Genomic DNA, 27,808 nt, shown 5'->3' on the forward strand with positions numbered 1-27,808 from the left:
CGGAGCCACCTATGGTCACAACTGGGCTAGTTTGCACCAGGTGATGGCCCTGCCCGCTGGCAGCACTCCGTGCCAGGAGGGAAAGGCCCCTCAGTGCGGTGCGGGGCTCCGCAGCAGCTCGCGGGCACGGGGGGCCCTGGGAGCGCTGCCTGCAGCAGGGCGATGCGCGTGCTGTGCCGGGGCGAGCTCACCCAGGAGGGACATGGGGTCCCTGAATGGAGGGGTGCCTTCAGGGGTTGTGGGTAATGGCTGTGAGCGAGAGGCGGCTGGGAATCTGTAGGCTTGGCCTTTTTCAAGTTGCTCTTTGCCAGCCGTACTCATGCAGTAATCTTGAGTGATTCAGCAATGAGAAGGTAGATTAAACGCTGCGCACTTCAAAGGGACTGAAGGAGCTTGTACATGTGCTGGTTAGAGAGGCTTGTTTCAGCTGAAAAGAAAGCTTGGCTTCCGAATATCTCCAAAGCAACAAAGAGCACCTGAAGGCTGTGGTTCCTCCCAGGGCTGCTGCGCTCCCACCCTGCCCGTGTCCCCTTGCCCGCTGCTGTCACCGCAGCCTGGCTGGCTGTGCGCCCCAGGCACCGAGCGAGGGGTGGAAAGCTGCTTGCGGGGTACAGAGCAAGCAAGGAGAGGACCTGGTTTATGCGCCCCGGATTGCACTTCTCTTTCATTCCATTTCATTCCATTTTTCTTTAAAATTCCTTAATGAAATATCAAAAGGTGTTTTTTGATGTGCTGCCCAGGACCTTGCCTGTCAGCACAGGGAGCAGCCCCGGCCACCCACTGCTCCTGGGGCCTTGCCGGGCTCTGAAGGGGCTCTGGAGGGCTCGGAGCTCTGCTTGGAGCATGCTCATCCAGGGCTGCATGCAGCCACAATGGGCTGGAAGCTCCCAAGAACAGCCACGGTTTGAGTTTTTATTTCCCTACATGCCACTCAGCAGGAAACTTGCACTCCACGAAAACATTTCTAGCACTTCAAAAGTATTAAAAATGGCTTAAATGTTGGAATGATGTGCTCTGATGACAACAACCCCTAATGTGAGTGGAGTTTCCTTGTGAAAAGTGAGCTTGAAGATACTTGTACCTTCATTTTCCATGCAGAATAAATAACACACATGGTCAATTATCTCACAGTGAAACCTCTGCAGTGAGGACTTACTGCTTAACTGGTTCCAATGATAGAAATAAAAGTTCATTTTTCTGTTATTAATTTAAAACTATTGCTACTTCTCAGGGAAGAATAAACACAAGTATTTTGTAAAAACAGTGATGACTTACAGCATCCCCATTCTTCCAGCAAGGTGAACATGTACAGCCTGCCTTTGGAGAATGTACCCAATATGGGGGGGATCTTCTGTCAGGGGATGGGGACCTAAACCCAGCAGGGGATGGAAAATTGAGACAGAAAAATGCAGCTTTGAAATAACACACACCTTCATAACAATGAGAGTAATTAAACACTAGAGCACTTTAACAAAGGAAATGATAAATTCAACATTGTCTTCAAGTGGAGATTGGATGGGTTCCTAGAAGATAAGCTTTAATTCAAGTGCATTATTGGGCTCTGTAGTGTTAAATTATGGATAGGATGAGTAACTCCCTGCACCAGAGGAGTGAGAGGGTGCAATATTCTGACATGTTAAGCAGTAAATCAGATTAGACTATAGGAGTGGCCCCTCTCAGCCCCAAAGTCCATAAATATTCACTTCCATTATAACTGCTTCCTGCAGTGCTCGCACTCCAGCTTACCAGGTGACCACGTAGACGTTGAAGTGTTTGGAAGCAAATCTTGTTGCCACTGGTGTCTGTGTAGATTTGTCATTGCTCTGGTGGGAGCTGGGCCGGGCTGGTAAGACGTCCACAGTCTCCAGCTGGAGCCGGCGAGGTGCACAAACCCGTGAGCCACGGCAGCGAGGTGCCCAGCGTGTTTGGCGGTGCAGAAAGCCGCCTCGTGCACCGGCTGCAGGCAGCCTGCCCGGTCAGCCCACACCACTGCACAGCCACCCCAGCTCCCTGCCCATCCTGGTGTGCCCAGCCCTGCCGGCTTCAGAGGGGCTTCGCGTGGACCTCCAAGGCGTGCAGACATGCCAGGGGCCTCAGTCTAATCTCACCCTTAGGCTTTACAAGGGAAAATGGCAGCTCTTGCTCTAAAGCTGCTGTTTATTCATTCACACTTAAGGCTATGTTTCTTGTTGAATCAAAAGCTTTAGCAGTGAATCTTGGGCTTTTAAGTTGGATCCGTTTGATGAGGGCACAGTTGCAGTTTCTCCTTTGCTCTCCCACCCCAGCAGAGGACTTTCTGCTGGTGGCCAGCAAGGGACAGATGAGCAGACAGTGGGCTGTTGGCTGGCAGCGGGTGCTTGGGTGGACCCAGTTTCACTGTAAGGATCCATGCTAAATTACATGAGCGCCCAGACCAGCAAGGAAACGTGGCCCTGTGTTAAGCCTCGGAGTGTGCCCGGGGGCTTAAGGTCTAACGTGAGCTGTATGCGAATCCCAGTGACTTTGAAAAGGATCTCTGACAACTACTTCTATTAGAAGTGAATCCAGAACATTGCCAGAGGCTTGCAGAGATTCCAGGCGGCAGTGAGAGGCTGGGAGGTGGCCGCAACGTGCAGCAGGTTGCAGGTGTGCTGCAGTCAGTGCTTGCCCCCAGCCCTGCAGGGAGCCGCTGTGCTCTGCGCCGCCACACCTTGGCCCTGGCCTCCTCGGCCAGAGGAGCACTATGACTGTGGCTTTCGGAGGATTTCTGTGCTGTTTATTGAAGGTGTTTTGTTTTTGAATTGTAGCTTCAGGCTAAATTTCTCTGTGCTGAAACCAGCAGCACCAGCACCTCCAAGCTGTGGAGGCATTGGATGTCAGGAGAGACGTTTTTCTTTTCTGAGAATCAGCATTTGATGTGTTGGCTTTTTTTTTTGGCACCAGAAGCAGGATTAGTGTTCCTGCAGGACAAACAGCAGAAATGGTGCTTTTTTTTTTTTTTGAATTGAGCCAGTATATTGGTGAAGTGGGGAGTGCGAGTGCTCAGTAGGCAGTGCTCAATGAACCAGTCCTCTGCCTGTCTGTACGTAGCTCTGCTCCATATATCCCAGTTTGGTGTGGGAGAAAAGGAGACTGCTGTCACCTCCAGGTGCCCCTGCGGCTGCCCTGTGCCCCCCCCGGTGCTGCAGGAGCACGGGAGCAGGGATGCAGCCTTATGATGGCATGGGGGGAACCTCTTGCTCCATTCCAGGGGCTGCCAAGCTTGCTGGCACGCAGGGAGAGCAGGCAGGCGCAGCGGGGCAGGGGCCCAGAGGGGCAGCTCTCGTGGGCTTCCTGGAGCAGCTCCGGTGACCTGGACACCGACAGAGTGCCTGCCCTGTGCGAACAGCAACAGAGCGAGTGCCACGTTAATATTAATGAGTCTTGAGTGGGTATCGGTGTGGAATCATCAGACAGTCATGTTTAACTAAAATGAAGAGTACGTCTCTGCAGCAATCTGACATTTTTGCCATATGCACAGGAGATAAGATATTTGTGGTGTTATACGTAGGTCTGCAATGTATGAAAGGACATTTTTATATTCAGATGACTCAAGACGTGATCTTATAAAAGGCCAATATGTAAAACATATGTTGCTTACAAAGTGTGAGCAGAAAAGCAACAGGTTTTTGTTCTGTGTGGGAAAGTAAACATGATAATCTTTCCTTCTCGTATTATTTCAGTAGCAGCATATCAGTACAGACTGTAGTACAAGGCCAGGCTGCAGCAGGGAAATGGAGATCTCTGAAAACTGACACTTCCAAAACCAGTGGGGGGGCTATGTGCTTCTTTCTTTCCACGATACCCTTTGCATTTTTGATGAATTAATGTAGAACAGGTGATGAGTTTGTGGGTTTTTTTTTTTTTAATTTGGCCAAATAAAAGTCAGAAGACACATTTCTTTTGAAAACAAATTGGTTCTGCTGCTTTGATCGAATTGACCAGCACTCATTCTCTAGTACTGTAACATGGTACTGTGGGTGTTCCTCCCCATCAAGTAGAGCATGAACCTGCTGCTATGGGCTCCATCCTAAAAAGACGAATGAACAAAATGGTTTAATGAACACATAATGCTCATGTTACATCAACTTGACTCCTCATGCGCTTCTAGTAAACCTTGTACACTGCTTAGCAAGCTTTTAACCTATTCATTCACACTGCCAAGGGAGTAATGGAAATATCAGATGTCATAAATGGCATTGAAAAGGGGAAAAAGAAGGAAAAAATGAGCAGGAAACAAGAAACAGGCACATGAGTGTGTGAAGGTGCAGCCCCGTTTTTTTATTCTGCACGTGCAGGCAGCTTTCACAGCAATGCATGACCAGCAGTTCGGATGTTGCTGAGGCCATCTGTGGAGATGGACGAGGTAGGGATGGCTACCACGAATGCTGAAGCTCTGTCTGTAACTTGCTGCCTCAGGAAATCTGCAGTGTTCCACTTGCCTTCTCAGATGGTTAATACCAATTCAGAAACGCAGCAACAGAGACAATGCCAGGGCAGCATGAAGTTGAAGTGCTCAGCACGGGGCTGGCTGCTCCCTGGGCTCCCCAGTGCAGTAGTTTCGCCTGCCAGATGCATTGAGCCTGGGCTGTGCGTGCAGCTGGGTAGTTAACTTACCCCTTGAGCCATATATCATGGTTCTGTTACAAAACATAATATTTTTTAAATGCTTTTGCTTTAATTTTAATGTTCTGAAGTGTTGCTGAACGGTGTTGCTTGCAGAGAAAAGTTCAGGTCCCTCTCCCAGCATACATTCCTTTTATATGTAAGTTTTCTTGGACCACAGTCCAAGAAGCATTTGAGAAGTAGTAATACCTTCTCCATAAACCTGATCCGCAGGTCAGTTTAGATCATACAAGAAACTTTTCATGTTCCCTAGTCTGATGAATATGTTGTGAAAACCGCAAATGTTACAGGCTAGGCGTTTTCAAAGTGATTATTAAAAGCTGATCCAGCTGTCATATCAATACCTTCTATCCTGACCTGAAGCACTTAAAGAGTTATTTATAAATTGAAATGTCATCTGCTTGCTCACAAACCAAGTGGCTCGCACAGCTCCTTTGCACACAGGTACTGCCCACTTGGTAGTTTTATCAAGCAAACCAGTGTTCATCTTGGAACTGAAGAAAGATTTTTTACCTGAATTACAGCGCATTAGCTGGAGAGGGGTAAAAGATGGCAGTGCCTTGATCCCAAAGTGTCTGATACCCAGCAGACTGTACTATTGATGTGCAACTTTCATTCTGTTTCTAAATGGACGTGTTGCACAAAGGACTTTCTCATTAAATACCCCCAAACAAAACATGTACATATGATTACCATATCATATCATGACAATAATAGCATTTTCTTTTGCCAATTTACAAGAGGCTGGTTCACCTAGCATCTTGACATACCCAACTTATGTCTCACATAAAAGAAAGACTGTATGAAAATATCATCCTTCAACATAACTGTTTTTATTGTGTAGTGAAAGACTGCATCTAAAACCAGAGGAAGAGGAGTATCAAACAGCGTATTTTACCTAGTACGTACAAACAAAGAAGCTGCTGAGAGTTGAGTAGTAGATTTCTCGCTCAAACAGAAAAGAAGCAGTAACTCAGACTTCCATCTGTGTTTTATCAACTGCTAAGAAACAGGGTAACATAAGGGTGCAGCTTCTCAAAAGACTGGCAAACAGAAAAGAAACAGGAGATACATCTAGTATGTGCTATGGGATGGCTTGGTAAGATGAGAAATCAGCTGGCAGTTTTATCACTTTCTCCATTCTCTATTAGTTTCCTTTTCTTTTCATCCGTTTTCCTCTTGAAGATGCTATCTCTGTAGAACTGAAGTTCTTTGATGCTTTCCCTGATGTCATCAAGTGCTCTGAAAGAGAATTAAGGAGGGTTTCAAAATGCCTGCACACATCTTCAACTACATCTGGATTCTAATGCTTCTAAAAAATTCCAGGCTGTGAGAAATAAAACTCTGATATGCATGGATCACAAATCTGTCAGAAATAAAAACAACCCTCGCTACTCTTGGGTATGTGGAAAGCAGTAAAAGTCCACCAGCACTGACGTGCCAGGGAGTAATGTACAGCTTATCAGTTTGTCACTGAGCGACATACAAGCTCTTGAAAGCCAACAGGTTCTACAGCTTCAACTATTAAAAACAATTCACTACTAATCTGAGACAACAAAGAGACAAGGACTCAGGACACCTGTTTGTTGCTCCTGCTTTGGCCAGTCATCTGCTTTCTACATGAGCAAGGGTGACTGACTCGTTTTGACCCAGTACTTTTTGTTACCATGCTCTGCCTGCTTGGACTGTAAGGTCTGTGCAGAAGCAGTAATCTTACTGCACGCCTTCAAATGTGCAGCACACCTACCTGTGATTTCCACCAAGATCTCTACAAGTCATTCCTTCTCTTTTTATACCAGAACCTCCTCTCCTGCCTAACAAGGCCATGTCAGAACAAAGAGGTAAAGATGCAGTTACTTCCTTCCACTGTCATTTAGGGAAGTCAGAGCTAGAAATACCAAGTAATGCCTACAAAAAGTCCAGTGTAGACATTTCAATGCATAGGTGTGTTGCTCTTTTTTCCACATTTAGTCTGAGCAGATGAAAGAGCAAAATGGATGCACTTACTGTGCATATGGACTTACCAAAGCCTATGGATCCCAAGGGATTTGTGTGAGACCCACCATCTCCTCTATACAGAAGAACTTAAAATCTTAGAAAATGTGGCTTTCTAAAAATTGTTAATACTACATAGCATCTTTTCTTCCAAAACCTCAAAGCAAGTTCAACTTTTAAGGACGTCTCAGATGCCGGCAGGAGCATAACTCAAAACGAAATCCTTTCACAGAAAGCAGAACAAGCTCTCTGACATACTACAAGCTCGGGAAATAGCCAGGACCAGAACTCTTATCTCCCCTTGTGCAGTCTTCCAATTTTAGTTTGTCTATGAACAACTTTGCCCAATTCAAGGACAGAAAAAAGCACTGTTCAGCTAGCTTTTTCACGTGATTTCTCACTGTGATGTCTATAAGGTGATAGATGTATCTACATTGCCAAACAAGCATCTTGGCTTGAATAGTAAACAAAGTGAATCAGAACAGATAAGGAAATTTCTGATTCTGTGTATAACTCCTTCCCTTACAGTAACCAGGCTTCTGACTGGAGAATACAAACTATATGACAGGGAGCAGAATCATACAACCTCTGCTGTCTTCTGCATTAGAACAAACATGCCTGGAATCAAAGGAAGCGCGCAGCGCCAGATTCTGCTCATGAGGAACATGTTCCCTGCATGACAAGCTCTACTTTGTTATAACAAGGAACCTCACCTGTGAGAAGCTGCCTTCTTTGGTGCAAATTCATATTCTTCTGGATACCAGCGTCTGTAAGCAGAAAAAAAACCCCACCATTTAAAAAGGAAATTGGGATTCACTAACATGTCCAGTGGCTGCTGTGGGTTTGTTACAAATGGTGAAGGAAGTTCGGTTTCACTGGCTTATGGAGAAGCCGCAACCGTGTGAATCAAAGTGCTGCAAATGGCAGAGTACATCACTCCCTGAGTACTTTATGGTTCATTCTGTCCATCAGCCTGAACAGAAGAGATGAAAGAATGAGACGGCTGCATACAGCCATCTCCCAGCAGCCCTTAACCTTGTTTTAGAAGAGCGCGTGTTAGTGCCACTTAACAGGCTTCCCTAGATTATCTTTCATAGAACTATTCAATTTGGGGAATATTTACCTGCAAAGTTCTTTGACAGTGCTCACATCAATGATCCTGTAATGAAGATGCCTCATGAACTGAGGCATGTATTTGTCAAGAAATTTCTTATCTGCATGAACAGAGTTACCTACAAAGACACAAAACAAGATGTTTCTTCAAAGACACTGCAAAGCTACTATGAACATCTAAACTACAAACACGCTATGCATGCTTGGAAAAGATCATAGGGTATGAAAAGCTATTCACAGGCAGCTCATATAACTCATTTTCTAGCAAATATGATTGTAAAGGTTTGTCAGATTTTCATTTCAGGATCACACATGGTTTAAATACATAATCCCTGTATTAATTCTTCAGTTACTACACTTTCTGTCACACAGATAAGTATCAAAGAATTATAAAAGCATCAGGTTTTTCACCAAGTGAAAATAGGCATAAGTATTAATTTCATTTAGCCATAATCCTAAAGCCGTACGTGAATGTCCTGAATTTAGTTCCAGGTAACAGGATATTTGGCAGATTCACATTTGGTGCTTCATTTGATACGCACAGTGAAGAAAAGACACTTCAGTTTACTGTTCAGATTTTACGGTCACAGATTGCTGTCAGCAGTTAAGTTGCCCTTCCCAATTGTAACTGTACAATGAAACATTAATGCTAAAAACGACTTAAGTTTCCTGCAGTAACAATGTGCAATATTTGCTTTAGGGAATCAGCAGAATAGATGATGCCTTTTTCTACTAGCTGATTTTGATTCACATGTTAGATCTCTGCACAGAAAACTAAAGCATCCCTGCCACGTGCATCAACTGGCCTTTCAGCATCCAGCTGGGAACTGCAGGAGGGATGACATTATTATTATTATTAAGAAAGAACACATTTTACCTGCAAGAGGACAGAGACCGGGAGGTGTTTGTTGTCGTACAAAGGACAGAAACTCATACTCTGCCTGCTGCAATGAAATTTTACTCTCCTTCACAGCCTTAGTAAGGCCAGACTGCAAGAAAGAGCCATTCGTCATAAATTATATATATGCTACCATCAAAGATATTTCTAGAAATGCTCAACAGCAAAAGATCAACCAGTAAAGTACCGCTTGCTCCCCAGCATGCCCAGAAGTATTAAGAGTACAAATTCACTTTGTATTTTAAGGTATTCTGGGAAACCCAATCGCCTTTATACCTCCATAAGGAGCCCTTGCTGACTTTCAGGGCACCACTCACGAGACACAAACCATCACAAGTAAAGGCGCTCATAGAACAGTCCTAAGGACACTGATTCTCCTGCGATTTTCCTCTCTGTTGCTATACTTTATAGGGTGTTACTCTCAATTACTGACACATTATGCAAGCCTCGTTTATACACCTGCATGCACATGATCCAGGAGAATATTATATTTCTGTTTAATGAGAGGCATTTGCCTCCCCAGCCCAGAGTAGTATGTATAAACAAACAGAAATAATCAGAATTCTGGCTGAAGTGTTTATCAAGATAACTATAAATCAGAAAAGCTTCATCCTTCTTTTTTTCAACAGTTAAATGTCAGATCTGCTCTAAGTGTTCTCAGTGATTTTTTTCCATCTGGCTATGCTATATATTTCCATGACTGTGCTGCAAAAATCTACTTGACAGATCCAAGTGGTGGTTAAAAAATTCATTATGTGGCTGCATTTTCATCTATATTCTAATTGCTTCTCTTTTCTTAGTCAATTAAAAATAAGTAGCTCCTCAGGAGCAGTGATAACGAATGCTACCATCTTCAATTCACTTGTGAACTGAAGTTGAGTTTGTGTCCTCAGCTGCAGAAGGGGAAAAGCTCCCATCACAGTAAATTAATATTCATTTTCCAAACTCTTACTAATCCTTCCCAGGGAGAGTAAGATGCTAAAGGGAGGGAGGAAGGAGGGGTTGTGAGTGTCTTAAAACTTCAGCACTTAATTGAAAACTACCTTGAATTTAAATTTGTAATCAGGGATTGGAAAATCCATTCACTTTCTTGCTACAGGCAAGGAGGAAGCTTTCCTTGGTGACTAAAAACTAAAATTAATCTATTCTTACAAAAGTTAAGTTTTCAGTGAAAAAAATAAACTAGGCTTACAGTGCTGACGAGCACAGGCAAAATAACAATGTTTACAGTAAATAGGTCTGTTTAATTCTACTAGGACCTTAATTTTCAGCGGTAAGTTTCCATTTTGCCAGCTCTGGACTATTCTACACCAACCTTGTAGTTATTTTTAGTTGAGATTTTACACCACGTCTTCTTCTGTATTGGAATCATTATTTGCATTATTTTACGCAACACAGAACAGGCTTCAACACGAGGAGCTGTCAGAGGAGTCCATGCAACCCAGCCCACCCCCGCACAGGGACTGGGACTCCTGTGGAGTCCAGCCATGGCAGAGCTCAGCATGCAGAGCAGGGAACTGAACCCAGCTTCTTAATCTCATGCCAAAAGGCACAATGCTGAGTGTCCACTTTCGAACGTGAGAATCAGTGGCACATATCAGGGTGACGGGTCCTATTCCAAGACCCACCAAGGCTTGTATTACAGTCTGCAGCTTTCCTGTGTGCTGTTGCTGCTCAAGCCTTCTCTTGGATTTGTTAACTGTTGGCCTTCGGTGATGCTTTTGATTCTCAAGTCAGAAAGTAGCTTCCAGCACTATTCAAACTTATTATAAGCCAAGCTACTATGCACAGGCCACCTCGGGACAATCTGACAGTTCCAACACAGGATGGTGATTACAGATACACAGATGTAATTTGCAGCTATGCCATGGATGACTTGTGACACCTTGGGTAAAATGCTGTACATCGGCTCCTTGGTACAAGATAAGGATGATACTTACTGCCTCCCATTCTTTATCTCCTCTGTTTGATTGCAAAATCGTTCAGCACAGTTGTTGTCCCTTTTTAGATGACTGTACTGCAACTAGTAACTCTGAGTTACGCCATTATTATAAAGAAATGGGACTCGTAGCGTGAGTGCTCTAGAAGGGTTACCTTCCCGTGGTGCTCCTTGCACCACTCGGACATGCCATCCAGAAGCTCATCTGGCTGGTTGATGATCAGGTTGGGGCCCTGCAGGGAGGAAAACACAGGTAATCAAATCTTTCTGACGGGACTGTTCAGACGTTTGGCATCCCGGAGCCGCGGGGAGCGCGGCGCTGCCCGCACAGCGGCCTCGCGGCCTGAGGGGCTGCGCTCGGGCCTGGCGCTGCGGGCAGCGGGCGGGGGGGGCCCGGCCCGGTGCTGGGGGCCCGAAGGGCTCCGTGAGGCCGGTCGCGGCGCTGCGCTCACCTCGGCCAGGACGTTGAGGTCGCAGTCGGTGATGAGGCAGGCCATCTCCAGGATCTGGTCCTTCTCCACGTCCAGCCCCGTCATCTGCCACACAGGGGAGCGGCACCGTCACCGCCGCCGGCCGCCGCCGCGCGCCCCCCCGCCCCCCCGCCGCCGCCCCCCCGCGCCCCGCACCTCCAGGTCCACCCAGACCATGCGCTGCCCCATGCCGCCGCCGGCCATGGCCGCCGCCCGCCGCCGGCCCCGCCACAGCCGCCCGGCGCAGCTCCGCAGGCGACCGAGGCCACCGCGGCTGCCGCCGAGCATCGCCGGCCAGGCCGCAAAGTGCCGCCGCCGAACTACACTTCCCGGCAGGCCCCGCGGCGGCGGCCCCAGGGCGAGCGCGGGCGGCGGGCGCGAGCGCTGCTGGGAGGTGTAGTTCCGAGCGCAACGGCTGCGCGGGGTGCGCCGGGAGCGGCGGGCGGGGCTGCGGGGCTGCGGCCCGGGCCGTGGCGGCAGCGGGCCGGGGGCAGCTGGGGGCTGGCGGCCCCCGGTGCCAGAGGTGGTTTTCCAGTTTAAGACACGCCTCGTCGGGTCTTGCTTTCTACCCCCAGGAGAAGGAACATGTTCAGTGCAGCCGGTTACCGGGAGGCGGCCGCTAACCGGTCGTACTCCCAGCTCCGACCACCGCAGGAGCTTTTCTCAAACAAATTTCCGTCTCAGAGGACAAATGGGTACAAACGTGGGTGAACTGAGTGAATAAAGCTAGGCTGTAAAAACATTCAAACGTGTATGGGTTATCCACAGGGAGACTTTTAATGTTCTTCTCTAAAGCAAGGAATATTCAAAAGGAATCGTTTATGTATCAAAACAGTTCGACACGCGCTTCGGATGCCACAAAGCATCATACCCCTTACGCTCTGTTTCAAAGGGTGTGTGCCTACACCTGATACAGAGCCCGCCTCCTTCAGCTGCACTACAAAAATACACTCTTCGTTATAATACAAGCACCCAACAATAATTCTTAAACTGTGGCACGTTTGTTTTCTTGCATAAAGCCCTGAGGTGTTGAGTTACCACATTTAAAATCAAGATGCCAGTTTTGGAGCATTCTGCGGCTAGTAGTTTTACAAATATTAAATGGTAACTTTGATGGGTTTATTTTACACAGATTCAGTTAGAAACAGATTTAAAGTTCTTTAAAGCCTACTGAACGCTTGTTAATGCCGTGACGGGCGCCATTTGCCCTCTCTGTAGTTCTCTCTTCTGTTATCATAATCGTGGCTCCAGCTTTCACGATTCCTGTCTTCATAGACAAAGTCATCTCTGCTCCCCCGGTAATGATGGTCAGATCCAGAGTCGTGGCCTCTGTCATCAAAGCCGTAGTCATCCCTTTTGCCCCTGCAATAGTCAGGCCCACGGTCCCCAAAACGCTGTTCTCGGCCAAAATGCCTACTGTCCGAGTAATAGGGGTGGGAGCCCATCCTGGTCTTGCGCAATGCTGCGACATCTGGGCGCCACTGCATCTGGGAGGCTGACGAGTGATTAAACGAGTGCCCGTGCTGGTACCCGGAGGCAGCAAAGCCGGGGTGATCATACTTCCCACCGTACTGAGACTGCTGCCGCATCGCACCATGCATCTGGAAAACAGAAGAGAAAAAGGCTTGGTGGATTCGATGCACTTTCCTTCTGTCAGAGCGCTCTAACTAGTCTATGGCATGGGGTCCTGATAAATTTTAATCTCCTGTGTTGGCCTCTAAGTTCCACATGAATCATGCTGCAAATACAAGGGAAAATGAAAATGAACCAACAATATGAGACTGACTGCAGACTTACGGAACGGCTGCTACTGAGTGCTTTATCTACAGCTGGACTTGTAAAGCTCCAAGACCGCCCAGACATCACACAGCTTGGTAGCAGGAACTGTCAATCTTTTGGAATGGTTATTTCAACACTCCAAAAATACATTCTTGTGACTTAATACAATCATTATAGGAAACATCTAAGTACTCAAAATTAGAGCCAACTCTTTCACGTTATCCATCATCTGTGAGTGACTGCAGGTTTAGACACTATTAACAGCCCAGCTTACCACTCCTTGTCTCTGAAGGTTATCAGGAGACGGCAGAGACCTCTGCACAGATGAGAATCCTGCTGCTACCATATTATCTGGACTCTTATCGTATCTGCAGAAAAAGGGATTAGGAATTTTAGTCTTAAATGTTTCTAACATAGACTACTGCCAGTCTAAGGGGCACCTGCAGCCCAGTCACACTGCTACAATTAGAAAAAAATAACTGGGCAAGCATTACCCTGAACTTACTACTGCTGTGAGAAAGTAGTGCGGACACGCTTGCATTGTGTACTTGGCAGAACTCTCTCCACTTCACATCACCGAATCTTTTCCATACTCATAGGAAAACAGTTTTTAAACAGGAATGTGACTTGGGCCAGAAGCTCTGGCAATCAGATCTTTTGGAAAATCACTTTCAAGATGACGCTCTTCTTTTTGCATTAGGTTTTCAGGTACCAAGAATGCAGGGTACTGAAGGTAATAATAATGCAAGTACTTATTCCATAGCGAAGAAAGAGTAAATTGTGCTTGGAGTGAGAACTGGGAAAGCTGAGTGTGTCAGTACTGTTTTTTAACTTGAACTACACACGTGTACCTACAGTGTGGACTCTTACCTGCTGGAAGCTGGATGTACTGTGCCAGATGGGCTCGTATTGGCAGTTCCATGTGGTAAAGAAGATGAATTACCATCTTGAGATGCATGACTGCTCCCTGAAGAGAAACAAACATTTCATGAGACCGCCAAACATCACTTAGATTAACTCGGATATGAAATGAACTTGTAAGATGCTAACAATTTCCCCATGCTTAATTAGCTCTCAAGTTTCACCAGTGATCTGCAAAAGCACACAATCTGGTTTCCAAAACAAGATACTGTATCTGTCTTAATGCCCAGTTGGGAAAGACACAATCAGGCTTGCAATATTCTGGCCGACATGCCTCACTTAACTGAAGTCAGATGCAACTTTCACTGCTGGTATAATTTAGAGGGGCTTTCAAGGGTATGGAACAAATAATCAAACAAAACAAAAGAGAAGACTCAGCCTGGGGTTTATATGTCCCCTTAAGTGGCAGGTAGGTCCCTGGTCAAAACCCAAGGACAAAAGCACATGCCTGTATGACAACACTGTTCTATAAAGTCATCAGCTAGTAGGTGAGCGGCAGTTTGATGAGAAGCATGTGCAACAACCATCACTAACCAACTCAGCGCACCTCTGTCAGGTTTGGGGAGGAGGAGGAGGAAGGTGGCAGCTCTGCTTCCCATTTGGTAACTGTGTTAATGTTTCTTTTTCTGGGTACCTGATCTGAACTGAATTTTGATAGGCCTCCCATACAGCTTGATCCCGTTCAGCAGGCTCATTCCGTAGGGGACGGATTCTTCGTGCTTGAAGTTCACAAACGCAAACTGTTTCTGCTTGCCATCCCTGTCCTTGGGGATTTTAACCTTAATTACCGGACCTGCCTGCGGATCAAGAAACGAGAGATGTTAAACGGGAGCGGAGCAGCTCTCCAGAGTTTAAAAAAAAAAAAAAGTTTTAAAGTTTTAAACCCGCCCCACAAGGGAGGAGGCCGCGCGGGGGCGCACCGCGGCCGGGCCGCTCCTGCACAAGTTTGTCCGCCCGCGGCCGCCGTACGCCGCCTCGGCCCCGCCCCGCCATGGCGCCGCCAACCGCCCGCCCCGCCCCGCCCCGCCGGGCCGAGCATAAAGCGGGCGGGCCGCGGCCGCGGGCCCCGGCGGCACCTGGTGGAACAGCTCGAAGATCAGCTCCTCGGTCACGCGGGGGTCCAGGTTCCCCACGAACAGCGTCCGGTCCGCCTCGGCCGCCGCCGCTCCCATCGCGCGGCCGGGCCGCCCGCGCTCGCCGGGGCCGCCGCTCGCTGTTGCGCAGGCGCCGACGGCGCGGGGCCACGTCACGGGCGGGGGCGGGGCCGCGAGCGGAGCTTTCGGGGGGGGCGGGGGAGCGGGGAGCCCCGCCCTGCGCGGGGCGGTGCCAGCGGCCGCAGGGCTCCGTGGCTGGGGGGTTGGGCGGCCGTGGGGCGGGGTGACTGAAAGTCTGCGTGAGCCAGCTTGTGCGGCTGAAAGGCCGTGGGTGCAGGTCGTGGGCTGTACGAGGGCTGCGGTGGGAAGCTCGGAGCCCCCAACGGCTCCCTCCTGCGCGCCCTGTCCCAGGGCTTCGCCGTGAGGCGGCCCTCGTTATCCCCATGTTCTCAACGCCTCCCTCTCTTGCAGGTCCTGCTCCGGAGCCCAGCCACGGCCAGCGGGGTGAGGTAACTGCGTTGTGACTGCCATGAGCTGTGCTGAAGCCCGGCCTGCGGGATAAGCACAGTTGTTCTGTGTAATAGTAATAAAAAGGAAGCAAGCGCAGTGTAGACTGGAGTGTTGAGCGTTCCGCTGCTTCGTTCCCTTTTATCGCCGCAATACTCTGTCTGATGGCCTCCGCCATCCCAAATACTGCCTCCTGTAATGGCGCAGACGCAGGCAGGCAGCTTTGCATTCCTCCTCTAAACAGCTGTATTACACTTTAATGTGAAGATGGCACTTCTGCTTTTATGTTTGAGCAGAGTTCTGGACACCCATCTCTCAGCTAAGGTACTTCTCCAGTGTTTTGCGAAATAGCTCCCTGTTCCCATGTTGTTTGATTACATGGTAAGTACAGTTCTCAACAACTGTAATTCCCTGGATATTTTGGAACACGCTGGATGTAAAACAAGGATATTTTCCATCTGGAAAATTTTTGAAAGGGGAAGTTCAACCCTCATTTTTCATTAGATTTCAATGCATTATGGCATATCCTATTTTCTTGTTAATTAGGCCCTGTTCATTTTCTCCAGTTCATTACTTACTACCGCACCTAGAATTTATATTCATTTGGTTTAATCGTGTTCGCCTGGTTAAATTCTAAACAGTTACTCATTCAGAAAGGAAATTATTACCCTACTCTGCCAGGACTTCCACTTTGGCTTAATTTCCCTGGAGCCTCATTTACTGTCTTCTGTGTTTTCTTCCTTACTGGGTCCCCATAGGTTTGGTTGGAAGTGTTTGACAGCTTTACCATCATCAGCTTTCTTCACTTGGGCTGGGCATCTTCAAATGGATGTCGCAGTCCTGCGCGGTATGCCGTACGCAGCTGGCTAAATTCAGAGGGACCCACAGAACATAGTGATGGGCTCAGGCTGGCCTGTTGCAGTCTTGCATGGCCAAGACCCAAAAAAATGCACAAAAAGGGAATGAGAAAACAATTTCAGACTTTTACAGGCATATTAAAGTCCTGTTGTGGTGTTTGCCTTTGTTATATTCCCATTTTGCTCTTCAATAAAACCCACAAAGGTATTTGCTTTCAGGGGCAAAAAGTGTTTGTAAGTTTCCTATTTTCACTCCTAGTATACAGGAGCTTATGTTCTTGAGTATTACAGAAACTTGCCAATTCTGCTTATAGTTTTCACCTTTAGATTAGGCTCTTAGTAGTCTTCCTGTTCCACTAATAATCATTTTTAACAATTACTTTTACATTGCGAAGGAAAGAGCCCGAGAAATCAGCGTCAGTCTTGCAGGTGACACACACAAGTCACAGATACCAGAGACACCAGTTCTCCCCAGCATCATTTGCATCCTTGCCTGATACAGCTACTTGAGAAAGTGGTGTTCATGTCAGACCAGTGGAGGCAAGAAGAGCAATTAGTTCTCAGATTGCTGCTGTTGCATGTGCACGATCTTATCACCTGGTCCCAGCTCACAGGCTGGGAAAGGGCATGGATGCTGAGTGCCAGTCTGGGAGCTGTGACTTTCTGCCTCATAGGTCTGAAAGCTGGGGCTAACGCTGCCTACAGTAAAGAAAATATTCTCCTCTACTGAAGCTCTGAAATGTAACAGAAGAAATGCTGAGACAGTAACTCTGGTGGAATGCACCTTGGTTAATGCTCCGTACTGGCCTGTTTTACAGGTTGCTGCTCTCTGGCTACAGATCTCCCTGAGCTCCCCTCCGGGTAGGCACGGCCTGAGCTGTGTCGGACAGTCCATGAGCCCACAGCCAGACTGTAGTCTGTGTGTCTGTCCTGTGTCTGTAGTGCAGTCTCTGTCCTCAGCACTGATTGCAGATGTCAGCTGCGCCTTCTCTCTTGCCTGATTGCACTCATGCTCCTCGGGTTATTCAGCTGCCTCGCTGACTTCCCCGTGCAGATGACAATCTTTTTCAGTGCTGTGGTAATGGGGCTGTTCAACTGAAAGTGGATGCTTGAAAATTCTCCACGCCCTGCTATCCTACCAGAAAACAGGTACCTGTAATTACATCAAATGATAGAGAGATCAGTCAGACAAAGCCATTGCAGATGACAGTTCTTTCACTGGAGAGCCTGAAAGAATGGGTCACGCCAGCTAATGCAATAACCGCACACCTTATCCCTATATGCAATTTTCATTAGGGCCATTGAATGTCCGTGACCGACACCTGTACAAAGAGGGAGAGAAGCAGATAGATAAAAATAACAGCTACAGTTACTACTGAATAAACTGAACTTCTGCAGGCTTTTGTGGTTCAGTTCTTTGGCTTCATATTCAGACATGGAGTGAGTTAGGGGGAAGTCACCCTGGCAAACGGAGGAAGCAGAGCTCAACCTGGAATGGGGAGGAAGAAGTGAAGACCGTGGGGTAGCAGAAGACTGAGAGAGGGGTTCCTCCCCTTCATATTTTCTCTCAGATAATTTTGTGTTATATTAATAAATTTTGCAAGTCAAATACTGAAGTTTTGCCTGTTTTTTTCTGTTTTTGCTGCTGCTCTGTGCTGTGATTTCATGCCCTTGATGATCTTTTAGAAATACATTAACAAATGATCTGCCCACCTCTTCATTCCGAGGTGAAATGACACACGCTCCCTTCAGCCACCCTCCTTCCTCCTGTCCTTACAAGCAGGATGCTACGCCAGCCTTTCCCTTGCCTGCACTGGTCCCACCGCGGCTGCTCGAGCCAGTGCCACAGCACTTTTTGCCAGAGTGCGCACAAGGCAGGCAGGATACCCCAGCCTTCTAGCTGAGAAAGACTTTCAATTACTCCTGGCAGGTTGCAACAGAAGGGTAATTGTAGCTACAAACTTCTCCATGAAGGGAATCATTGTGCTTTTTAAACAGACCATAAAAATCTCCAGCAATGCTGATGTTCGAACAGTTAAACAGCGATTAAAGACACCCGCACTACAAGACCTGGGCATGTTATTTCCAGAGAACATGTCAGCAGCTGCTGAATTCCTGCATTTACTGTGCCTCTGTGACAGTCGCAAAGGTCTTTATAAAAACAATTATGTTATATTCAGCGTTAAGTAGCGAGTGTCAGAGGTTCTGTGCTCTCCAGCACAGCAGAAAGTCTGCGCTGGTGCAAATGTTATAACACAGCCCTAAAAACGTCACTGGGGCTTTTTATTAAGTTCTTACCAAGAAAGTGAAAGGAAAACCAGCAGAGAGGTGGACAAACCCTTCTACTTCTTCTCTGGTCTTGTGTCATGGGGAGCTTTTACGATACTTGCTATCCATGACTCATTTCAACCTTCGACTTCTTCATGTGCTAGTCCCAGCCTGAGTGTAGCACTCTGTATTGTAGGTGGCAGAGGGAACGATCCACGCTCAGCACCGGGTTGCCATCCTTCCCCCCCATTTAACTGTGCTCACTTGCTTCTCCAGCTGCACGCAGGGACAGCTGTTCCGAGCGTCCTGTTCCTGGCAGCTCCGGGTGGCTCTGCTGCACTTGACTCCCTCCTTCAGGACCGATATCCCTCCTTGTGCCTTCTGTTGCTTTCCTTTTTTTTTTTCCCATCATTTTACTTCTCCCATACCACTTGTGACTGCAATCCCACCAGCAGCCCCTGAGCCACACAATCCCTTTAAAGATGACTGTAATTACTGGCAATCCCTGGGATTACATTACATGTCCACGGGTTTACAGCAATTGACAGCAATAACGCAGTATGGTGCGAATCAGTATAGCTTGTGTTTGCAGCCCAACAGCTTTGTAAACAGTATTAGAGCGCCCAACACGTTTACTTCTTAATAGCAAACTCAAATTGGGGTGTTCGGTCACAGCGTGGCGAGGGAGTTTTAAGGCCGTGCGATTCCCAGCAGAGGACTGCCGTGCTCCCCGGTGCTGGAAGGAGGAGCAATCGGTTCACGTCCTGAACAGTGCCTGAAAAAATTCCGGTGAGAATTGCTCTGTCCTGTCCCATTGCCTTCGCTGCTCTTGTTTCCTGCAGGATTTCCCCCCGAGCCCCGCGGGGCCGGGTCCTGCAGCCGGGAGCTCCGCGCTGTGCGGGGCCGGCCACGCAGCGGCAGCAGAGCCCCGCGCTCGCCCCGCAGCCTCGCGCAGCAGGGGCCGGGATGATCAAAGGGCCTTGGGACCATTACGGGCTCGGGATCTGTGTAATTGGCCTTTACTTTGTTAATGATCTGCTGCTAGGAACGAGGGGCGGGTGAGCCGCTGTCACCCCCGCGCTAACAAGCACCATCCCAGCTCCTGGCTTTGCCTCGTGCCCCAGCTTTCCGACCTGCCGGTGCAAACCAGCTGCCAAAGGTATGAAGCAGAAAAGAATGTCAGTTTGAAAGATGAACGCGTTAAATAGGCCTTCCTCAGAGAGCAAAGTGAACTACAAGCACTCCCTGCTACTCCGGCACCATGTCCCCCAGAAGCACTGGGCTGGAAGGTCTCTAAAGGGCCCCTCCTGGCCTTTAGGGCTTCTTTGCACTGGGATTTCAACCCCAAAGCAGACCACAAGCACTCCCACCTTGCCATCAGAGCCAGGTCATGGTGCCCTAGGACAAATCCCGGTGACACCAGGGCTTTGTCCCTGTGACCTGGAATCTGAGCTCTGAAATAGGAACTGAGGGAAACGCACGGTGGACCTTGGACCCATGGACCAGGATCTTAGCCCCCCCCCGCCAGGCATGCATGCTAGGCTGCAAAGGGGAAACCCTCACCAAAGGGAAGATGCCAACAGCAAAGCTAATATTGAAAATGAAAATGCAATGATGCTTCAGCCTGTGCCCCTGAGAAAAGTGCCTCCTGCTGCTGCTGCTGCAAGGCCATTCCCTGTGTGTCCCCCTGCCTGGAGCAGCCTCCCTGCGCGTCTCTGCCTCCCCGGTTTTCCGTCTCTATTGAAATCTCGGTACTAGACATCTGATTTCCATTTTCCCCAGTACTTTTAGTTCAATCAAAGTATGTGATTAGGGCCCTGTGGGCTCCATTGTCATCTCCACCTAAGTGCTTCTCTGATTGATATAAACAGCATTTCGATATTTACGCTGTGGTAAGTGGAATGTGTTTCTCTGGTTACTTTACTGGATAATGCACAAAATCTGCCACTAAAGGGAGAAAAAAAAATAAAAAATAAAAATTTCTGCAGAAAATGTGGTGGGAGGAGAGGAGTGGAGGCCTGATAGGACAGCTCTGTGCCTTGTCCTGGTCCCATCAGCATGGCAAGGAACACCTGCACCCATCTCACCACCTGGCTAAGCAGCAGCAGCAGCAGCCAGGGAGGTTATAAAGGGTTCATGGGAGGCTCTTGCTGCTGTTGGTGCATGCTGCATTTCAGGGCTTTGGTGATTTGGGCTGTGCCTGGAGCCTGTTGATCTGAGACAAGCTTGTGGTGATGTGTGAGAGTGTTTGAAACCATGCTAGCTTGTGTTTGGCTTGTGGCGTGCAGGCTCAACCCCAGGCTCTACGCCCGGTCTGGGTTTGAGCTCTGGCAGCTGTTGGGGCTGGTCCAGGCTCTGTGACCCCCCAGTCAGCAGCACCCTGTGTTCACCGACCTGCTGCAGCACACCTGCAGTGCAACTTCTGCTGTTCTGGTCGATCCTCGCCCTTGGAAGACAGGTAGGTGAAGCGTTGTGTGTCACAGAGCTGGTGTTTAGTGTAATTTGTCCCTTTGTGGGACTGCAGTCCTTCAGCCAGCAGCAGGGTACGGCTGGCTGCAGGTCAGAGGGAAGGGTCTCCTTCTGGGCACAAGTCACGCCTCGCTCACAGGGAATCTGCCTTCAGCACGGGCTTACAGCTGAGTGGTAATAAGGAAGCTGATGTTTGTGGAAGTGTAGATGTGTACGCAAGGTCTACCAGTGCTGAAGTGAGGTGCAGTAGTGCCTGCTGTCGAGCTCCTGTTCACTGCTCGGAGGAATGCGTGGATGAAAAGTGGCTGATGCTTGCTGCCAGTGCTGCTGGGCCCCGGGGGGATGCGGTGCCCCAAGGCACTGACCTGGCCGAGGGCACCCAGGTGTGCCAGATGAGTGCCAGGAGAAGGGATGGGTGTGTTGAGTTGGAGGGCGGAAACAAAAGCACTCTTTTCTGTATTCTACATGCTTTTAAGCAGACTGAGATTAGATGCTCTCCTTCTTTATATCTGCAGGAAAATGTCTAAAGAATGTTCCTGAAAAGCAAACATTTTTAGTTTCAGATAATCTTAGAGAAGGGGAGCAACTATTCTTTTGTTGAAAAAGGGCTGTTCGAAAAAAAAAATAGAGGCAATCATGCTCTTAAATTATAAAATATATTTATTTTCTGAGATATGACTTTAAAGCAGCTCTTGGAACATAACTTTCACACAAGGGGCTTGTGCAAATGCTGCAGCTTTCTCTCTCAAGCACTGTGAAACTTCCCTAGGCAGAAGTTCCTGGGTGGTTGTCCTGGCAGGACCAGAGGTCTGGGCAGGTAATATGCAAGTGACCCAAATATTCTGTAGAGGTATCCTCTGAGGTAGCAGTTGTTTTGATAGAGTTGGTTGGAAGTATGTTGTTGGCTTTTCAACATTTTTTTTTTCCTCCTGTGTCTACCTTTTTACTTGGTCAAAAATACTGCATTTTAAAAGTTTCAACAGAGAAGTTTTGAGCAGTTTAGCTGGGTGCTCTTTTATCTAGCTTTAAGAAACACATGGATAACTGATCTAGATTTGTATTGTTTTATATTTAATATCTGGAAGTCCTGTCCTGGGAGGAGGGGCAGTGCAGCCCTGACCCACTTGCTCCTGGGAGCAGGGGCTGGAGGTGGGCAGCAGCCTGGGAGCTGCTCCTACTTGTTGCGGGTCTCAGTGGGACCACAATGAGTCTCCTGCTGCCAAGCAAGTGCGGAGACCTGGCTAGTTTTCTGTTGCATGCACACTGATATGCTCTTAGATAAATTATGTTCTTGCTAAATGGGCAGTGCATGTCGCTGGGACCTTGCCTTGGGTCCTACCCTAGGCGCTTGCTTGGAGCTGGGAGCAGTTGGGGCTGGCAGCACTGTGGGTGTGCTGGGACCAAAGGTGCCTTGTGCTCCATGTGGCACAGAGGGTCCTGAGACAAAAGGCTCTCCCTCCCCATCTGCTTCTTTTTTCCTCTTGCTCTTGTTTCTCTTACTCATTGATGGAGATTTAAGCAGTTCTTTTCCTGGTTTAAGCTTCTCTGTGCTGTAACAAGAAACTAGCAATTAACTACTGTAAGAGTGTTTTACAGTCCTATGGAAACCCTTTCTATCCACTGTGTTTTAAATGGTTATATCTTTTATTCCTAGTTTTCAGGAGTATAAAACTTTACTACATTTGCTGCAAACCTTCATACTTTGCTTTGCGGTTTATTGCTCCCTCTGCAGATATATCTTACTCATAAATAAGGCTATCATCTCTACAGTACTTGACTAAGAACTGCAATGGCTCTGAGCGATTTCATTAATGGGACTTTGCCTAGAAATCCCAACATGATTCATATCAAACCTCAGCCTTCGCTTGGCCCAGTGGTGCAGAGCTCTGAGAGCTGTGGCAGCAGTAGGTTGCTTGGCTGGGTTATTAATGCCCTAGCCAGAAAATTCACCTAGTGCTGGGAGACTGATGTGATTTAGAATTGGATGATGAGTGAAGAAAGCTCGGTTGTGAGCTGGAGGAGCTGGGTCTCAGTGCTGGGGTTGCTTTGGGCTGCCCAGACTTGGGCATGGAGTCTGTTGAGACTTGGAGCACAGAAATGAGTGTGCTGGCTCCAGCTGTGCCCTGCAAACCCTGCTGAAGGTCCTGCTCTCTCCTCACCTGCAGTGGCACAGCTGCCTGGATCAGCATTGTCTCTGAGTTCAGGACCTATGTTTTACTCCTTAGCAGAGGGAGTAAGAGCCCTCAGAATTGTATGGTTGCCTCAGTGCCTCATGCAGCAGAAAGCAGAAAATAAAGGCACAGCTGAACTCCAAAGGTGTTCACATCATTCTTCACAACTGCAAAGGGAAAGCAAGTGCTCTGCCCCACAGGCATGGCTCGTGAAACCAGGCTTCCTTGCAAACCCTGTTTCATTGCATCATCCTGAGCCTTGGCATTATTCAATCAACTCCTGTGCATTGAGCTGGAGAAAAATATTTATCAGTTTCCTCAATAAGCTAGAATTAGTTGTACAACTGCCCTCTGACGTATTGTTACGTGACACAGTCTCTAGGAGTTTTAACATGCCCTCTTGCTTTGTTTATCAGGATTCATCCTTGACTCCCTCACAACACAATAAGTCAATACAGATCTGCACAGCAGTCGGAGCTCCAGACAAAGCTGCAAGGTTTGGTGCAGCAGTCAGAAACGTGAGTTGTCAAGAGCTTTTGAGTGTATTCACATATTGCTTCCTTTTTGCTGGCAGCAGAGCAAAGAAATGCTTGTTACTAGCGGTGGCATTAACCTCTGACTAGATAGCTGGGGGATGCATGTGAATAAACTGTTCTTTGTGGGGGCTGACGCCTGCAGATGCAGAACCATTTGTTAAAATATACATTCTTAGGGCCAAATCCCTGGTGGGTACAAATCAGCCCAGAAGTCAACAGGGCAACAGCAGCTGCAGTCGGCAGAGTTTGGCTGTCTGTGTAGCTGCTCTCACTCGATAGCTTCCTTTAGCTGGAAAGCTTCCTTTTTAATAGGAATTGTTGACAATTAATTTTCTAAAAACTCTATTTTCACTTGATTAGGAATGCAGCTGATTACTCTCAGCTCCCATGATGTGAGGGCCAAATAAAGAGGTAGAAGTAATAAATTTGAGTTTCCTGTGGACAAAGGTCTGATGTGGACTCCATCAGTGGTTCTGCTTGCGCATCTAGAAAGTGGAGTCGGTGCACAGAGTCCACATCTTTGTGGGTCTAAGAGGAGGAGCAGAGGATACCAGTCCCTGCTGCAGGTTTTGTTTCCAGTGCTGTTGTGACACAAATGATTCAGAAAGAAAGGTGTGGGGTATTTATTGCAGCTTTCAGACCCCTGCATGCTACATGGTAATTTCATCACATCACTGTGATAGTGGTTTTAAAAATCATGCTTCTCCTGTCCCCTTTTAACAAAATACCTGTTGTTTCACAAAATACATTTAGAGCTGTATGTCCAGAATGCCAGCGATTAAAATATTGTGCATTTAGAGTGAATGGACTAACAGTCGTCTAAGCATGACCTCCACCAGAAGAATTAAACCTGTGTTTAAGGGCAGTTGAAATTTCTGTGCACCAGCAGAGCAGGCAGTAAGGCACCCACTGTAAGTCGCCAAAACCCAGGCACCTCACAATTACCCATTCCCCTGAGCATCCCCACAACTGTGTTGTTAAAATCTGCTTTCCTGGGCTTGTCAGGAGTGGGGAAAGAAGGTGCATGCTGGGCATGATGCTCCCAGCTCCCCGCCCACAGCCCTGGGGCTGGCAGCTCCTGCGTTGTTGGATGGTTTATGGCACCATTTGCCAGTGCTGATATCTGCTACCAAGCCTCCAAATGTCAAAGCTGGCAGTGGGGATGCAGGCAGTGCGAACAGGTGGGCTGCGTGAATCTCTGGGGTCCCACTAATTCACACGGATTCATGGGGAATAAATTAATGATGGTAGTGGATACAAAGCCCTATTCTGGGTGCAGGTGAGTGAGCAATTCCCTTCTGACAGGCAGAGAGGGAAGGAGACCTGTCATGATCAGATTGCCTTTGATTTTATTGTCTAAGATAGCCTTAAAGGTATCCTGCATTCTGCATTGGTTTTTCTCTTGCCTGGCATTTTTGAAGCAGTGGCAAGTCTTGCTTAAAATAATGAGCACCTCTGTTAATTGCACCAGACTACCTGTTTGCGGTGCAGGGTGTCTCTTGTACCTTCTGCATTAAAGAGCCAAAGGTTTTCTCAGCTCCTGAAGAGACTGCAGATGTTCAGAGCAAAAGGCATCAGTCCCATAAGTGGTGTAAACCCACACAGCTCTGCATAAGTGGTGTAAAACCTGCTCCTAAGCCAGCCCATGAACGTGGTCTTTGTGCCAGCAGGTTTTTCACAGGTGCACTTTGAAGACCCTCAGGAGTGGATTTGTTCCATCCAGAACTGAGGGCCAGAAGGGTGGGAAGGTGTGGGTGAAAGCACTGCTGTGGGAAGGAGTAAAAGTGCCAGAATATTGGAATAGGGGAAAATACAGGAACAGCACTTATTTAATAAGCCATAAAACAAACTATTGTTACCTACAGGCTCTCTATCTGCATGGTTTTGATTTTGTACGTGCCGTTTTTATAGGATTCCTGAGTTAGCCTTTGGAGAAGTAATATTGTATTTTTGACATGCAGTTAGGATTTTCCCATAGTAGCAATACTATAGGGATTATATTTTCAACTTGTGACTTGTCTGGGAGGGGAAAGGTTAATGAACACCTGCTGTGTTACTGTTACATTCATTAAACTTGCTTAGAAATTTCATGGCCACATTTGTACTCCAGGCAATGTCAGGTCTCCCCCTGACAAGAACTGGGGCTTTAAATCTTGCTGTTTCCAAGGAAAATAAATGCATGTACATGAGGAAAGTTTGGGGTCCACATGCCACAACAAGGGTTCAATTCAGAGTGTGAAAAGGGGAATGGCTGTTTTATTAATTATGGGCCTGCCTGTGATTATCCCAAACGTTTCTGGTGGGACCGGTCGGCTCTGTAACAAAGCAGTGCTGTGTCCCTGGCGCGGTTCTGGAGCCGCTCTGGATCAATGGCTGGGTAACCGATAGGTTAATGTACAATATGTATTGCAACTGGTTGTAATTTTTTCATTTTACTATCAAGATTTTGTGGCTTACTTAAAGCTGCAAGTGGCCATTAAGAATATTGGTGAGTAAAGTCACTTGGCTGCTTACATTAATTATTAACTCGTAGATCTGAGCCAATAAATGGCACTGAGGGAAGCCCGGCGGCTCACTGGCGTGTGCTGCTGGAAAGAGGGACTCCGGGCTCTTTCCAACTCTGCCTCTAGGAAGCACTCTGGCTCCAGATAAATCCCTGCCAGAGCCCCCAAAATGGGGAAGAGGACTCTAAGCATTGCTGTGAAGTGCAACCAATGTGGTCTTTGGGAAGCGCTTCTGAGATTTTTGGGGTCAGAAGGCTTGGTAGTGGGGAGAGCTGTGCACAAAGGATGTGTTGTGTTACAGGGAAGGTTGTGGCTGGAGCTTGTTTTCAGCTTGATGGCAAAGATGAGAAATGCAGCACAAGGGAGAGACCTGCACAGCCCTGGAGATCTGGATGGGCAGGAGGTGGAAACCAGTCCCCGTCTGGGGGTCTGATAGGAAGGCGCTTGTTGTGTGCTTATCCTCCCGCGATGTCCATGTCACAGCAGTGGGCTTCCCCTCGCAGCACCAGGAAGGGGAATGGTCCTGTGGGGAGTGCCTGGTGCACCCAGGGTACTCCCAGCTTCCAGCCAGGAGGTGAGAGCCAGCGCAGGAGCGCCTGGTGCAGATGGGAGCAGGATGGATGTGCTGCCTGTGCGCATGGGGGTCTTCGTGCCAGCCCCTCTCACCTGCCCCTGTGCAAGTGTGCTTGAAACTTCCTGGGAGCAGGCTGCTGCTACTGGCCAGATGATCCCATGCAGGTGGCAGAGAGATAAATGACGCCATCTTTTTACTGTAGTGGTTTGGCCATAATTTCTAAAGGACAGTTATTAGATGCAGTCTTCCCTTTTTCAGGGACTGTGACTCCTTGGGCACAGGGAATTGCGATGAGAAAGGTAGAAAGCGAAACCCGACGTTAATAATGAGAGCAGTGCCCAAAACCCCATCCATTCCTCTCCTCCAATTTTCTCCTGTGACAATTTATAGGTTAGTTTGATGCTTGAATAGCTGTGTCTCTCTAGTAATATGTATTCTCGGTAAGTATTCCCCGCTGTGGCATATCCTAAGAGAACTCCATCAAATAATTATCTTCCCTTTTATTTATTCACAGTCTTTTCACTTGATCTGCATCACTATAAAATATTCCAATGGTTTCCTCTTAGCACAGAGCTTTCCTGAGATTGTAAAGTGTATTTATGTACAGTATTAAATCCACACTATGTGACTCTTTATCTTGGCACTTTCCTCATTTGATGCTACTGTCGGGCACTGGCCCCAGCCACCTTCTGCCTCTGCTGTAATGCCCTGCACAATCAGCACACGCTGAATCCGTGTCACTTGCCCAAAGCCTGGGGCACAAATGCAAACAAAATAAGCCTTTGCGCTTCTCTCTGCAGGTCCTGAAGTGCTGAGTGAGCCTGTCCGTGTGAGGTGTTGGTGCTGACTGTGGGACCTCTGCCTTGGTCTCTGGGGCTTTCAGGAAAGTGTGAGCATCAGCCTCTGATCACCACAGAGCAAAAAGGGCAGCAGCCAGCCTGGCAGCCAGTGCACTGTGCCTGGTAGTGGGGTGGGATGTGGTGCTGTGAGGCAGGGCAGGTGCATGAAAGGGTCTGGAAGTGGCAGCTGCTCTGGAGGAGCAGTGAGGCTGATGCAGAGGGATGGAGCA

At 47.9% G+C, this 27,808-nt stretch overlaps 2 protein-coding genes across 3 annotated transcripts; both read right to left on the reverse strand.

Annotated features, from left to right (window-relative positions):
• Positions 1–5,455: 5,455 nt before the first annotated feature.
• Positions 5,456–11,388, reverse strand: REXO2 (RNA exonuclease 2). Of its 2 annotated transcripts, none has more exons than XM_050715054.1 (7): positions 11,216–11,388; positions 11,042–11,125; positions 10,745–10,822; positions 8,630–8,741; positions 7,763–7,871; positions 7,374–7,406; positions 5,456–5,668 (listed from the first exon to the last, which is right to left on the reverse strand). In XM_050715054.1, exons 1-7 carry the CDS (start codon positions 11,345–11,347, stop codon positions 5,647–5,649), a joined length of 570 nt encoding a protein of 189 aa, XP_050571011.1. In that variant the 5' UTR covers positions 11,348–11,388; the 3' UTR covers positions 5,456–5,646. The 2 variants fall into 2 exon arrangements, with proteins under 2 accessions (XP_050571011.1, XP_035411457.1); XM_035555564.2 differs by having other exon boundaries at positions 5,456–5,886; positions 7,353–7,406; positions 11,216–11,382.
• Positions 11,389–11,813: 425 nt separating this feature from the next.
• On the reverse strand, positions 11,814–15,006 carry RBM7 (RNA binding motif protein 7). Its single transcript, XM_035555563.1, has 5 exons — positions 14,836–15,006; positions 14,394–14,556; positions 13,709–13,805; positions 13,113–13,206; positions 11,814–12,660 (listed from the first exon to the last, which is right to left on the reverse strand). The coding sequence occupies exons 1-5, from the start codon at positions 14,929–14,931 to the stop codon at positions 12,241–12,243; spliced, it is 870 nt and encodes a 289-aa protein (XP_035411456.1). The 5' UTR covers positions 14,932–15,006; the 3' UTR covers positions 11,814–12,240.
• Between the last annotated feature and the right edge of the window lie 12,802 nt (positions 15,007–27,808).

This window comes from Cygnus atratus, chromosome 22 (assembly GCF_013377495.2).
Source record: "Cygnus atratus isolate AKBS03 ecotype Queensland, Australia chromosome 22, CAtr_DNAZoo_HiC_assembly, whole genome shotgun sequence".
Lineage (NCBI taxonomy): Eukaryota > Metazoa > Chordata > Aves > Anseriformes > Anatidae > Cygnus > Cygnus atratus.

Coding starts and splice junctions, on each gene's coding strand:
- RBM7 (XM_035555563.1), bottom strand. CDS start 14,931: ATGGGAGCGGCGGCGGCCGAGGCGGACCGGACGCTGTTCGTGGGGAAC. Junction 14,557..14,835: donor TCTTCGAGCTGTTCCACCAG/GTGCCGCCGGGG, acceptor CTTGATCCGCAG/GCAGGTCCGGTAATTAAGGT. Junction 13,207..13,708: donor GTACATCCAGCTTCCAGCAG/GTAAGAGTCCAC, acceptor CTTTTTCTGCAG/ATACGATAAGAGTCCAGATA.
- REXO2 (XM_035555564.2), bottom strand. CDS start 11,347: ATGCTCGGCGGCAGCCGCGGTGGCCTCGGTCGCCTGCGGAGCTGCGCC. Junction 11,126..11,215: donor TGGTCTGGGTGGACCTGGAG/GTGCGGGGCGCG, acceptor CCTGTGTGGCAG/ATGACGGGGCTGGACGTGGA. Junction 5,887..7,352: donor AAGAAGGCAGCTTCTCACAG/GTGAGGTTCCTT, acceptor ATTCTCTTTCAG/AGCACTTGATGACATCAGGG.